Raw genomic sequence first — 15,318 nt, 5'->3', positions numbered from 1 at the left:
GTAACAGAGCCAACAAGATGGTGCTTCAAATCAATTTATTTTCTTTCCAGAACTGGTCCATGTGCCTACTGTGCACTTTGTGGAATTCATCCATGTTGGTTGAAAGCCAGCTTCTTCATTCTCCCCCCCCCCCCAAACAGTATAATTTTTCTTCTTGATCTCCTATCAGGCTCTACAGGCAGCAGACAGAGCTAATCCATTTGTAATGCTCTACCAGGTTTGTTTTGTAGGGATTATGGGGTTGCACAAGTGAGCTGAAGATTGCTGCTCCCATGACCAACATGCCAGTGACACCAGCTTCTGAGTCTTTGCTGTCAAGCTTCTAATCTTCATTTGGATTGATGGCTAGTCTGTTTCAAAGAGGGATCAAGAAGCTCGTTTCCTACAAGTCAAAGCTTTAAATCGATTATGCACAATTGGCGCACTAAACTTTATGAACAGTGGATATCACAAGTTCAGAGGAAATTTTAGTATTCTTGTTTGTTATTGATAAATTGCTCATCTTGCACAAATAATTCCCTTATTTAATCTCCCAGTGGCTGACATGATATTACCCCATATCCCTATCTTGTTAATTGTCATTGACTCATAGGACAAGACATCACGGAGCAGCAAGTATTGGATATTTGTGTGGTGCTTTGAAAAATTGTTGCTTATTTATTGGCCTATCAAGAGTTTCTTTGACAGATTACCATCTTGGTTTGTTTAACAGGTATTTATTATTTCCTTCTTGGAAAGCCAAGTTGACAATTGTTGCCTTATATTAGTACTTATATGTAGGTTTTGTCTATCACAGAGAACGTTGAGTCATCCGAGACCATACAATTCATTTTAAGAGGCAGTAGGCAACAGTCACGGGAGCTCTGAAAAGAAAGACTGCAGACAGGGACAGAGAAGTAGTTATGGAGACAGATGAGCAAATAGAGTAGGCAGACATAAAATTGGTCAGCAAGGAGATTACAGAAATTAATAGTCTACAAAAAGCAGGATTTCCTTTTATTAAAGAAAATTATTATACATTTATAAAAGGGACCCAGTGACTTAACACTACGTACCAATGTCTTGTACTGTTGAGTGACAGTACTTAGATTTATATTTGTGCTCCCCAAATGGTGAGCTTGATCCCTTTCAGGCAACTGTGGAGTGGTTGGGGGAGGGGACCATTTTAAATTAAGGCAATATCTTTCCACGCAGAGAGGAAGGGGAAGGATGAAGCGAAGACACCACAGAATCTCATGTCACATTGTAACTAGAACAGTAAAGGGCTGATAGGACAAGCAGGTGAAGTTCTCTCAGGCAAGTTTGTTTCATGGCACAGGAAATTCCAGAAGGCAGAACTAAGTTTTACAATTAACAATGCATTCTGCAGTATACAGCAGTGGCCCCGTGCCAGTGGAAGTCTAGTGCTTTCCCATTGGGATGGAAGAAAGCGAAAAGGCGGACGAGACATAACTCCTAATGGCAGGATGTAGAATAGCATGGATTATGACAACTGAGGAAGATAATACTCAAAGTAAACTCTACATTGAAAAATTATTATTTATTCAGTGAGCCATGTAGACCAAAAACTCCCATGTTTGATCCCTGGTTTATGCTGTGATCGGGCACTACAACTGGCCTGAGCACCAATGGGTTAGGGTAGGAAAAAAGTAATCTCTGTTGGAACTGTGCATATAGACATTAAGCGAGAATAGAATCCTCTGCTCCCCACCTCCCCCACTGTAAAATAGCTTTCCAACACTCACCATGAAGACCACACATTAAAAAGGGTCATTAGGACAAGATATTAGCGTGCGACTCGTGCCTTTGGAATCACACCCAAGCAGAGAGGGGCAAGAGGAGCAAATTGTCATGGGGGGAAAAAAGGAAACTTTTGACCCTTTAATATTTGAAGTACTTTTTTTTTTTTAAATAGGTACTTAGCAGTTAACAAATTGTACAACAGGTTATGCTGAAATCTTATTTGCATAATGTTGAAAGTAAACGAATACCAATACTATATAAATTAAAGTGTATGCAACTTTTCTAACAAATTAACATACCCCTAAATTAGAGCATCTGGTGTATGAACGACATCATTCTGGTTCATTCAGAAGAGTAATGGCTAATGCTGAGGAGTAAGTACAAAAAAAGCAAAGTGCTTAAAAGTTGGCAGCCCAGCAGGTTTGGTGTAACAACATGCTGCAGAATGAGGGAGTGGGGGCAAGTTTGGCATATTTGCCAAAGTGAACAGCTAAGACAGCAAGTTTCCATCTCAGACCATTGTGGGAAGTACTCAGCACAGGTTATGGGTAAGTAAAGTCAGCATCCAGGTCACCCCATCCATTCTCCTGTATCTCCTGGCTGACCCTTGCAGAAAAGGGCAATGACAGAGACCTAGGAGCATGTCATATGTTTTATTAGATGGGAACAAAGAAAATAACTTAAATTAAAGAGGTGCTAAGATACTTAAAAAAAGTCAAAACAGCTATCATGTAATTAAACAATGAAATAAGTATAATGGATACACTAACAGTAGTCGATTACATATACACTGAAGCATGTTAAATTAATAAGTTTAGTATAATTCGTTTTTTTAAATATTGGTTTCTGGAGCACCTTTCCAAAAAATAATCTGGGGGTTGGGTGGGGGGGAAAGAGAAAGAGAACAGAAGGTCAGAATTGGTCTGCAGAAGTGTGTCCCCTATTATCTGCTTAAACAAAGCATTGTTAAAGCATAAAACTTTGTATGTGCACTTTAAAATAAGATCACAGACCACATGGGTAAGAAAATATTAGCAAACAAATTATTTTAAAAATCTGATTTTAAGGATATAGAAAAATAATCTGTAATACTTACGCTGCCCACAGTGAGTCCCAATATATCCCTTCTGACACATACAATGATCCTCAGCACAGGAGCCACCATTCATGCATCTAATGTTGCACTGTTGGACTGAAAAAATAAACAGTTGCAAGTACAATTTAGTTCAGTAATAATCAGATTATTTTCTATAAATCAAACCTTTGTGGATTTAAAAAAAAACTTAAATTCAATAACAATTACAGATTAAAAAGTTGAATTTTTTTTAAAAGATTAGCCTGGAAAAACTGAACAATACAGATAAGTAACCACTGTGACCAAGGATAGGCCTGAACCAATTAGCTTAAAAGAAGCATGATAAACTCTATTGATAAAGTTTATAAACACATTCATTTAATAGGCCAGATTCTCAGACTGGCTCTAAAAATAAACATGGATGGCCCTGTACTGACTTCTTTTAAAGGGATATAGAACAGTTGTAGCTTTAGGGTTCAGTGAGTCAGTCAATATTAGATAAAAATTTGATAAGACTGCAGTAGTAGTCACATCTACTTTTATTCTTAAATCAGAGTAATCAATCACAATAATTAAGTTATATATAAAATATAACATGCAAGCCAAATAATCTCTAGTTGAATAGCAAGAGAAGTTGTGTGCTGCTAAAGAATATTTTCCCATGGTTTGTGTATCCACACTATTGCTAATTAGGGAAAAATAATATTTATCAGTATTGAGGGTTTACAGTCATGAAACAATCAAAAAAATGTATTGCTGTGGCACAGGACGTAACTGACTATAAATATATGTAAGAAGTCACACAACACCAGGTTATAGTCCAACAGCTTTATTTGAAATCACAAGCTTTCGGAGCGCTGCTCCTTCTCCACTTCACCTGACGAAGGAGCAGCACTCCGAAAGCTTGTGATTTCAAATAAAGCTGTTGGACTATAACCTGGTGTTGTGTGACTTCTTACATTTGTCCACCCCAGTCCAACTCCGGCATCTCCACACCATATAAATATATGCACACGGTATAGTTAACTCTACAATAAACGCCAGTCTTAGTTGGCATCAGCTTTCACACTTCCCCAGAAGGCAAGTAGCCAGTGGCACCACAGGATCTAGAGGTCAAGTGCTTAATTGAAAGGAGAAAACTGGCAAACTTTCCACGTTGGATTGCACTTCAGCATTCCCTACCAACTGGCCACAGTGGCTTTGGCAAAGGTTGCGAAGATGCCCTTTGCTACCTGCTTGTCCTCTCAGCTGCAATGCAAATTATGCAGCTAAGGGAGAAGAGATAAATGTGAAGGAAAGTCTGGCAAGGCAAAAAGAATGGCGTGAAAGAGTGAAAAATACACAATTCATAATTTGAGTATAATAACGAGAATCTGCAATAAGCTTCCTTTCCCCCAGATTCATTACTAATGTCTTCAGAAACAGTAAATGTGCACCATAAAATCACAAATCCATGCCCACTTAATTACAAATTAAAAATTCAATAAATTACACATTCCTAATACCAGATTACAGTTTGCAAACTCATTTAATATAGATATTTTAAAGTTAAAAATAAAGAATTTTTGGTACAACTAAAAGCCATAGCTTAAACTTCACTAAGGAGCCAGCTATATATAACATGATAGCAATTCTTGCCCCTGATTTGAAACTAATACCTAAGCAGTACAAGGAACATGCACCTTCCTTCATTACCAGCCATGGACATCTAATTTACTGATACTAACTTGCAAAAGGTCTAGCTTTGAGATTTCCTTCTATTAAAATTGCATTTTGTAACAAACTATTTCCACATCCCAAAATGAAGGGGAAATAAACAATCCCAATATAATTTAACTGACAAAAAGTTTCTGGTTAGTTATGGATTGAATATATTAAAGTATATCCATCCCAAGACTATGAAACACAAACAAACAGCAGACAGTGGAGACTCACTTGGCGTAAATGCAGATCTAAACTGCTTCGCTAAATTCCAACTGACATTCTCCTGCCAAAAACACACATTTTCCTACATCAGTGCATTTTTTCTCTGTTACGCTGCAGCAAAAAAGTCATATCATGGGTTCAAAAGAAGTACTGTTTATGTAAACATGAATGTTCCCAACATAACCATAGGAAATACAGAAAAATGAAACTTGCATATCACACCATTTCCTGTTTAGCAACGTGTCTAAAATTCCCTAATCATTGCAGGAATAGTTTTTCTAACTGCACTAAAACTGTACTTATAAAATTATTACATTGTTCACAACATATTTAAAATGTTAACTTTTCTATTGTAAGTGTGTAGTTCACCATATTATAAAATATATATTTCTGTAATATACATAAATGTGAATATGAAATATTCGTTGCCGGATAGAAGCCAAAAAAAACTTGTAAATAAAGTGAATTATATTGCATTGCTCGTCACAGGATCATAATTATCCTCCAATCCAAAATCTTCATATGATTATACCCGTCCCTATCATTAGTCTTACCAACATGGCTAATAAGACAGCTAACCTCAATGTAATTTTCAACTCCTTGAGGCTGTTTTTACTGAATTTTACAGCTACCTCCAACTATTTTTTTTTTTTTTTTTTTAAAACTACTTGCATAGGAAAGCATCCCAAGGTGCTTCACAGGAGAGTAATCAAACAAAATAACCTTAATTGTCTTCTGGGCACGCCTACAAAATTTTACCACCATGGAACTCTTCTGGCAACTTTTTTTTATGTAAAATATTAACTAGCTTCACGGTCCTAACCTCATCTTTTGTCTGTTTTACTAAAATGCGTCCATTAAGCCAATATTTTTCTAGCAATTTATTCCATTAAGGATTACAATACAATACATAAAAATAATAAATATGACAAATATGAGGCACAAGTCTTATGGTTTATGTTATCAGAATCCCTTCTAATTGAATTAGACTTTAGATGAAAATAACTAATATATCCACCATTAAATGTGGGGTAAAAAAAAAACCTAGTTCATATACATCGTATACCTAAATCACACTGTAGGACACGAGCATACAAATGCTTCATACATTTGTCTGAAATTCCTCTTACTGTTATTTTAGCAGAAGCATTAGCCCATTTGTAGCCTCTAGACTGGATTTCTCCAACATCTTGCTTGGCAGTCTCCCATCTACTTCCCTCCATAAACTCCAACAAAACTCAGCCTCTTGTATCCTAACCCACGCCAAATCATGCCAACCCATCAGCTCCACCTTCGCTGATCTACTCTCATTCTCTATCCAACAAACGTTGAATTAAAAGTTCTTGCCCTAATCTTCAACTTCCTCTACTGCTGCACTTCCCATCTTCAACCTCCTCTAGCCTTTCCCCTTCTCTCATACCCTCCAGTCCTCAGACTCTAGCCTTTGTGCATCTCCTTTCTTTTACCCCTCCAATGGTGACAGAACTTTCAGCTACTTTGAACCCACTCTCTGGAATTCCCTCAACAGCTCCACTTTTACAACCCTTCTCAAAACACATCTTTTCTGCCAAGATTTTGGTCACTTCTAACTCTCCAACCTTAAACTATGCATCAGTTTTTATTCTCTCTCTCTCCACACACCCCGCCCCTATTTGCAGACTGACGTTATATACCATCATTTCAGAGCTTATGGCTTTTGCGACGGCATCACCCACCCTAACTGATGCTTGGTGGCAGTCCTTTCCCAGCCTCAACCAGAGTATCAGTAAACACAGCAACAAAACAAGATTTCGCCCACCTCTCCATCACAACTTTGGAAGAGAAAATTTGGTTCGGGAGCACAGTGGCACAAGTTACACCTAAAGGGGTCATTTCACAGAGCTCCATAGCCAGTAAAGGGGTTCATCAGTCATAAGCACAGGTCAGACATAGGGTTATAAAATTATGGCCCTGATTCTATTGAGATGGTATACTGGCAACAGAGCTTCGCAAATTATCCTGAATAAATTATTGTTTGATTGGAAGTGTTTAATATCAGAAGCAAGGCCAAAAGGAATTGTGAATAATGGGGTTAATCACATTTCTTTTTGTTCAAATGGCCGAGAAGAGACACACCCTAAAAATCTTGGCCCTGAATTTGCATGGTGTACTCTGAGTATGCCGTCATACCGCCTTTGAAATTGACCTCAATTTTGGGATTTCTGCATGCGCTAAATCCCGAACTTGTGATGTCAAGTTCCGACTGCGTATCAGCTTCGCAGCACATGTCACCTTTCCATTTAAATCAACGTGCTGGCAAGCAGTTGGGCTAATTGCCCACCTACTGCATATTAACCTGAAATTTTTTATGTCTGGTGCAAACAAGCGCAAGAGCCTGTTGCACAGCATACAGGGAGGGGATGGGGGGGAAATGAGAAAATTGTATTAATTTATGCTACAGCCCATAAAAATGAAGCACTGCTTCGTGTCTGAGCAGATACAAACTTTGAAAGAAACTTTCATTTGTTCGAGTTTGAAAACACGGTCTTTTTGTGTTACCGTCTTGGCTGCCCAAAAGCCTTTTGCAGTTTTGGTTTAATTCCCAACTTCTATTTAAATAGGATTTAATTCACTTTCATGATTTCCTCATGTTATCAGACATTCAAACTCTAAATGAATCAAAAAGTTATCTAATAGAGAAGAAACAAATTTGACAGGACTATAAGACTGTAATTATAGGTTTGTGTATTATAATCTTGGTTTGTGTATTAAATATTATGATTGTAATTTATTGATAAAATAGCATTTCTGGCTGCTAAATTATTTAAAATGGGTTGTGGGCAAATCAGCAATCGCCTCTGTTTCCTGATTGGAAGAGAGTCAGGAAGTGAAGGGAGCACCATCCCACATATGCACAATGGTGCGCCCCTGGGATCCGTGGGGCACTATGCTGCGCACAACTCTGCAGCATCTGAATGCAACTTTTCGAATGGTGGTTCACACGAGGAAAGTGCGGATTTTGTTCGGATGTCAGCGGCATACTCCTTAGCTACGCCGCCGACCGCGAATTCAGGGTCCTTATGTAATTCCCAAATTAACATGACAAAGAAAATAAAACACTACCTCTAACCTCAACTCAATATGTCCTTGTATTTTTTTTTTTTAAACCCACTACTTTCTCCAATAGAATTCTGTTACTAAAGCAGCTAGACTTGTGCTGCAGTAAGAAAAATTACACTAACTGTGCAATAGAGGGATGATTCAAAAATAATTGGAATATTTTGATACTGAGACTTTATTTCAGCTGCACTGGCAGATCTGGTAGTTAACTGTCATTTGTAATTGAAAGACTGCTGATGGTCAGCTAGAATATCAACAATATGGCTCTTTAGTATTGTTGATATTCTAGCTGACCATCAGTGATGGGAAATGAAGCACTTTAAATCTTGGGCACCAAGTGCCAGCAACAAGCACTCAGGTTAGGTACTGCACAGTTAGATTCAGAATAAAGTTTCCTCCACTCTGTTACAGTACTAGGGAAGACTTCTTTGCATAGTGTATAATGAAATCACAAACTGCTTATATGGATTTTGTTACACACAATGTACAGAAGAAATCTTCCTACAATGTGCCTCAGTTCCCACCTTCAAGGATCCTCTGGTACACTTAAATGATGCTTTTTGATTTTCATGATGTGACCTCAATGAAATTGCCAATTACTGATGAATTATAGGCAGTTTTCTACCTCAGGCACAATGCTCACTAGGAACTGGATTGTAATTACCCAAACTCAGTTCATGGGGTAAGTAAAACAACAATTTGTATTCATATAGCGTTTTTTAACATAGCAAAACGTCCCAAGGCACTTAACAAGAGCATTATTAATTAAAAAAATTAATAAAATCATACACACAGCTAATAGCATAAAAACACAATTTATGCAAAACAACAATTAAAAGCAGGTGGTATACAGCTTATGGTACTCTATGAACAGGATGATGAGGTTCATTTAAAGCACTTGAAAGCAGTATGGTCACACAGTATACTGGTTTACCAATGCACAACCTCACAGAATGGTGCATGTGACTTCATGCTAGAGTCGCACATAACCACACAACAATGTGTTTCTGGTCTCAGCCACAACACCAGGAGGAAGCAGCAAGCCAAGGGCAAGCATTTCCCCATAAAGGTAGAAAGGGCAATCAGAAGAATAATCCCCAGGGTATTCTCACACTTCAATTAACTTACAGTTTCAAGGCAGTATGGAAAAGGCTTTGGAAAAGGTCCACACCAGTGTCTCAAAAGAGACCTAGCAAGAGAAGAAATAGCTTACGAACATAGAGAAAAAAGTTAATCCCTACAGGAAAAAAAATCAATTGCTTCATAAACAAATCAATTTCATAATATGTTAACTCACTTGATTTTGAACCACAGGTGGGTGCGATCTGACCGTTCGGGCATGTGCATATGTTTGGTCGTGAACAAAATCCATCGCCACACGAGTTCCTGCAAATTGCTGAAATGAGAAAAAAGTGCACCTTAACCTAGTGTTTTTTTTGTAAAGTTCTGACTCAATAGATTTTTAAAATTACAAAATACAATAAAGATAGAAATGAAAAGCTCTAACATTTCATCCAATATTTTCTTCTCCATTAATACTCCAGCCTTTATCAAGTTGCTCGATTGCTGGCATTACATTACAACTATCTGCCACCCCACTTCCCATTTCTCTCACTTACGGACAATGCATTGGTTTCCACCAGGTAACGTTTTCCATCCTGGACAGCAGTATGAATGGAAACGTGATCCACAAACATTTGGCCTAAAAAAAATGTGAATCAGTTAAACACATTTATTCTGAGTTAAAAATACTCCAAATCTTTAAGCTGATGTTTGCACTGACATTTCTAGGCATCTCCTAAAAATTGTGTCATTATAATTTTTTTAAATCTAACTGAGGTAAAGCTACTTTTACATTTAATCTAGGTTTTGGCAAGCATGCATAGACCAGTGCCTTGGAAAACAGCTGACAAAGGAATTTTATTATTTTCATACACCATTACAAGAACCCAATTTCAAATTACAGGTCTCCACTTTCTATCTGGCTCTATGTCCTTAGCAAGCCGCAGAAGGAGGTCGTTGTTCTGATAGCATGAAGTAGTGTAGAGGTCAATGTATTTAAGGGCCATTAACTGCAGGAGCACTGATAGTTAACAGCACAGACATAAAGCATCCTAATAGAGCATGACTGCTTCAGGAAAAGAACACACCTAAACTCCAGATCATAAAGCAAACTACAAGGTCCAACTCAACTACAATTTTTCTGTTTTTGAACAGACTCCTAAATAGTATGGTCGGCAGTGATATTGGGTTGTAGAGAAAAAAATCTGTATAATCTAAACAAACAATTTCCCAAAAAAGCTGAATGCAGACTGGCAAACTACTACTGAAATGAATTTCAGAGCAAGGACAGAAAAGGTCATAAATTTGGCCTTTTATTAAGAATAATTGTGATACAAACTTGGGTTCTTGATTAAAGCATGTGGGAGGCTCAATACATATTAAAAATAAAAACAGATACTTCCATATTTTATGTTTGTAAAGTTTTAGACAAGGCTATATGGCATAAACTAATAGCCAATGAGAAATGTCATGTCTTAGTTGCACTAAATACATAAACTAAATGTGAAAGATTTCCCATGCTCAAAATATTTGGGTTCGCTTAGGCCTTGATATTAATCAATTTCCCTAGACTTTTTTTGAAATAAAAGGAGCTATATAAAGTTTACAACATGGATGAGCTGCAAATTTATAACATCACTTGTATCAGTACTATTTGTATTTCAAGTAGTGAAATACCAAATATATCTTTAGAGAAAACGGTCAATCATTTGATAACAAAAAAGTTTGTTAATCAAGTGTATTGAAAATTTAAGGGCCTATTTTCAAAACATCCACCATTAGTGGACAGCTGCACCAAGACTGTGCATATGGGAAATCACAGATACAGCTTCCAACTGGTATCAAACAATCAGAAAATTCCTTCATTGTCAGTTTGGAACAGTTGGTAGCACTCTCACTTCTTAGGGTGGGACTGAAGGCATATTCCAGGACTTGAAGACAATTTGAGCGGCGAGGGCTGATGGCAGTGCTGCTTGTTCAGGTGCTGCCCCATCTGCTGGATCATGTGGATGTATTTGAAGAGCAGGGGTTGGTTATCCTGGTGTCCTCACCAACATTATTCCAGTCATTCTTTTCATTTGCTGTTTGTGGAATCTTACTATGTAAAAATTGGCTGCTACATCTGCCTACATAACAGCAACTACACTTCCAAAGGTAATTAATTGGTTGTGAAGTGCATTGGGTTATCCTGAAGACCTGATGGGGCTCTATATAAACGCAAGCTTTTTTTTTTATATAAAGGAATACATAGCATCGTAGAATCATAGAGCACAGAAGGGGGCCATTCGGCCAACTTGCCTGTGCCAGCTCTTTGAAAGAGCTATCCAATTAATTCCACTCCCCCACTCTTTCCCCATATCCCTACATCGCCTTTAAAATAAAAAAAACACTTTTGAATGGAGACCTCTGGATATCAGGGACTGTATGTTGCCCTTCAGCTTTCTTTAGATGTAGTCAGTCTACCAGTTTCAGATTTGTATAAAAAAGGTTTAACAGCTGATCCATTACAACACACAAATCCCGCACGATAAGGTTGGCTTCATCTGAATCGTTAAAAAAGTTGTAGTCAAACAACAGCTTCAATACTGTGGTGCTGGAAGAAATGGCAAGAATGAAAATGTTTTGTTTCCACGGAAATTATAATCTTGAAAGGGATTTGATCATACTTGATCTTAAGCGGGTTACACAAGACCAACATTTCACTGACTGTAGCCGTAAAGAGAATACGGGAGTAACTAACTATTGTACGAAAAGGAAAATGTTATAAACGGCTGTTCAATACGTGCTCCGGCTTTCTTTTGATGTCCCGATTTCACTGATATTTTGGTTACTCTTTTTGCCCCGTTGGAGGTTACCTCAACTCAATTAGCTGAATCCGCAACCCACCCGCTCTGACCTCTCCGAGCAAGCTGTGCCTCTTGTGCTCGTTTTAACCTAAATGCGTGGCCCAAGGTGTTGGAAGACAAAACTATTTGGTAAAAGCGCAGCCTGGTGCCTTTACATCCACCAACAGCATGCGCAACATGACTGCAAGAAAATAAACCTCAGCTATATCCAAATAAATCAATCACTTGCAGTTAATTCAATTCAATTCAATTTTATTTGTCATATATGCAGCAGACGTGTGTACTGCACAATGAAATGTTGATTTTTACGAATCCTCCCAACATTGGAATAAATATGGCATATTTATTATATCTGTAGGAATTGCACCGTTACCATTATAACTACCCAGGATAAAACATACCTGTCTGAGCAGGGCACTTTTAAACCTTATTTCTATAATTGCGGTGTCTATTAACAGCAATGCTCGCAACAGTGACATTTCTGATAAATTTCTCATCTAACAAATCCTCCCTTCCAATTAAAAAGATCGCCGTTGTCTTCGCCAGTTAATAAAAAGGCTGTGACCACAGTTCAGATGCGATCCGTCCCAAAAGGGGAAAAGCGAGAAAAGTTCGGCAGAATAATCTCTAACAACAACAAGAAAACGAGTTTCACGTATTGCTTTGAACAATTGAGTTTCAGCAACTTTACACGGAGGCACCGAATTCTGCGCTCAGAAACGTAGTAGATAAGTTCCAGATGGAAAGAAAGGCAGTGTTATCAGCAGATTGCAATGCATCTGCTGAAGGGTTAATGCTCTGCACAGAATCAGAGGTACAGGCGAGGGGGGACTCCTTCTCTACCTACACGTCCAGGAGCCTGTGTGTCGGTTCAAGGGAGAGAGAAAAAAAACACAGGGGAGCATATTTGCTGATGTGGAAAATGCAGCAACTGAACTAAAATTCAGTTCAAACCTCTTACTTTTTTTTTGGCGAAAGAAACCAGTTAGCAACGACCCACTTCCAGCAAAGCATCGACATTCGTTTCCAAACCAAAAAAAACCTTTATTAATGCAACATACTCGCCAAGTCTCTCTTTTCAAAAAAAGAGAGCATGGTGGTTTTAATTAAAAAGTCTGCCTTGACGTCGTCCTACATTTCGCTGCAGAAAACGCAGACTGATAATAAGCAAAATATCCACTCGAGTTTCCATCCATCTAGTTATTCGCTAACTGATTTTAAAATTGGGGGGTTTTTTTTGGATGGGGGAGAGACAGACAGAAGAAAATGGAAATGGGGGAAATATCTTTTCATAGAAAATAAGCCCCCAAATCAGTAACGGTAACATTTACCCTTTCAGTGCATCCTGGCTTGATCCGCCTCGTCTTCTTGCCCTATTTGCGGTCTTCTGCTGGTTGTTGTTATTGTTATATCTATCGGCATTGGCATCCTGCTCCGCCGCACCTACGCCTGTCTGCACCGCGACAGATAAAAAAGTTGTAAATCCCACGGAAAGTTTCAGCAGCCACCCTATCCACATAATGCAGTCGGGGCTGGACTCCCTCCCGTCTCAGCCAAAAAAACACTCCGTGCTCCAAGGGAGAGAGGCGGAAAAAAAAAACAGCGACTTGCACCCCCAACACTTTTCGAGAGGCAAAAAAAAAGGGAGAAAAAAAAAATCTCTTCAAACAACTGAGGGGAAAAAGTTGGAAGTTAAAAAAAAAAATTCTAACTCCAGATTTTGAGATCCAGTTGAAAGAGGGAAGAGAGAGAGAAAAAACATGAGTGGAAAGTAAATCTATTTTTTTATATATATACAAAAAAAATGGATTTTTTTTATATAGATATTGCCGGGCTGCCCTGTGCACTGCAGGCGCTCGCCAAGCCGTTGCTCGACTGCATGTAGCTGGGCTGCGCGAGAGTCCGCTCTGAGGGAGCTCGCGCCCCCGCCAGCCTGCCTCCCTCACAACCGCCACCCCTTGGCCGCGCACGCGCATCAGCTGCGCCCGCGTCGCCCGCCCTGCTCTCGCGAGAGGGGGAGCGGCGGCGCGCCCCGAGCGCTGACTGGCGCTGCGCGAGCAGGAGGCGGGCGATACCATGGGATGGGATGCACGTTGTCGTCTGTCAGTGGAAGAGCAGGTAGGCACCGCCGTCCTGTCAGAGCACCGGGCCAGGCAAATCCTCGCTCTGTGCGACGGCTCCACCTTGGCAGTGCAAATTATTATTGCGTACAGGACCAAGGATGTCTTGCTGCAGTGGTACAGGGCCTTGGTGAGACCACACATTGAGTATTGTGTGCAGTTTTGGTCGCCTTATCTGAGGAAGGATGTTCTGGCCATGGAGGGAGTGCAGTGAATATTCACCTGGGATGATGTATGAGGAGAGATTGGGTCAATTGGGCTTACACTCGCTGGAGTTTAGAAGAATGAGAGGGGATCTCATTGAAACTTATAAAATTCTAACAGGACTAGACAGACTAGATGCTGGAAGGATGTTCCCGATGGTGGGGGAGTCCAGAACCAGGGGTCACAGTCTAAGGATAAGGGGTAAGCCATTTAGGACAGAGATGAGGAGGAGTTTCTTCACCCAGAGAGTGGTGAACCTGTGGAATTCTCTACCAAAGAAGGCAGTAGAGGCCAATTCATTAAATATATTCAAGAAGGAGTTAGATATATTTCTTAAGGCTAAAGGGATCAAGGGATATGGGGAGAAGGCAGGAACAGGGTACTGAGTTTGGATGATCAGCCATGATCTTATTGAATGGCGGAGCAGGCTCAAGGGGCCGAATGGCCGACTCCTGCTCCTATCTTCTATGTTTCTATGGAAGAGCAGGTAGGCATCGTCGTCCTGTCAGAGCACCGGGCGAGGCAAATCCCGCTGTGTGACGGCTGCACCTTGGCAGGGCAAATTATTATTTAAATGGAGAGAGAGAGACTACAAAAAAATGCCTCTGTACAGAGGTTATCTGGGTGGGTCCTCCTACATGAAACACAAAACATAGAAACATAGAAGATAGGAGCAGGAGTAGGCCATTCTGCCCCTTGAGCCTGCTCCGCCATTCAATGAGATCATGGCTGATCATCCAAGTTCAGTACCCTGTCCCTGCCTTCCTCCCATACCCCTTGATCCCTTTAGCCTTAAGAAATATATCCAACTCCTTCTTGAATATATTTAATGAATTGGCCTCAACTGCCTTCTGTGGTAGAGAATTCCACAGGTTCACCACTCGCTGGGTGAAGAAATTCCTCCTCATCTCTGTCCTAAATGGCTTACCCCTTATCCTTAGACTGTGACCTCTGGTTCTGGACTCCCCTGCCATCGGGAACATCCTTCCTGCATCTAGTCTGTCTAGTCCTGTTAGAATTTTAAAAGTTTCAATGAGATCCCCTCTCATTCTTCTAAACTCCAGCGAGTATAAGCCCAATCGACCCAATCTCTCCTCATACGTCATTCCTGCCATCCCAGGTATCAGTCTGGTAAATCTACCTCTTATCCTTAGACTGTGAGAGAGACTACAAAAAATGCTGCTGTACAAAGGTTATCTGGGTGGACATGAATGATGTTGTCTCTCACAGGATCAAATTAGCA

General features: G+C 39.6%; 1 protein-coding gene across 1 annotated transcript in view; it reads right to left on the bottom strand.

Moving 5' to 3' along the window:
- Positions 1–13,701, bottom strand: part of LOC147097290 (fibrillin-1-like) — a 465,058-nt gene extending 451,357 nt beyond the window's left edge. The window contains exons 1-4 of the mRNA XM_085972115.1: positions 13,083–13,701; positions 9,463–9,545; positions 9,141–9,239; positions 2,840–2,935 (exon numbers count right to left, since the gene is read on the bottom strand). Of these exons, the coding sequence (XP_085828241.1) occupies positions 2,840–2,935; positions 9,141–9,239; positions 9,463–9,545; positions 13,083–13,270 (466 nt within the window). The 5' untranslated portion in view covers positions 13,271–13,701. The remainder of the gene's footprint in view (positions 1–2,839; positions 2,936–9,140; positions 9,240–9,462; positions 9,546–13,082) is intronic.
- Positions 13,702–15,318: the final 1,617 nt, after the last annotated feature.

This window comes from Somniosus microcephalus, chromosome 32 (assembly GCF_052327205.1).
Source record: "Somniosus microcephalus isolate GS21.2 chromosome 32, FLI_Smic_1.0, whole genome shotgun sequence".
In the NCBI taxonomy this organism is placed as follows: Eukaryota; Metazoa; Chordata; class Chondrichthyes; order Squaliformes; family Somniosidae; genus Somniosus; species Somniosus microcephalus.
Note: the sequence above shows the minus strand (reverse complement) of the source record. Positions and strands in the feature narration are given on the sequence as shown.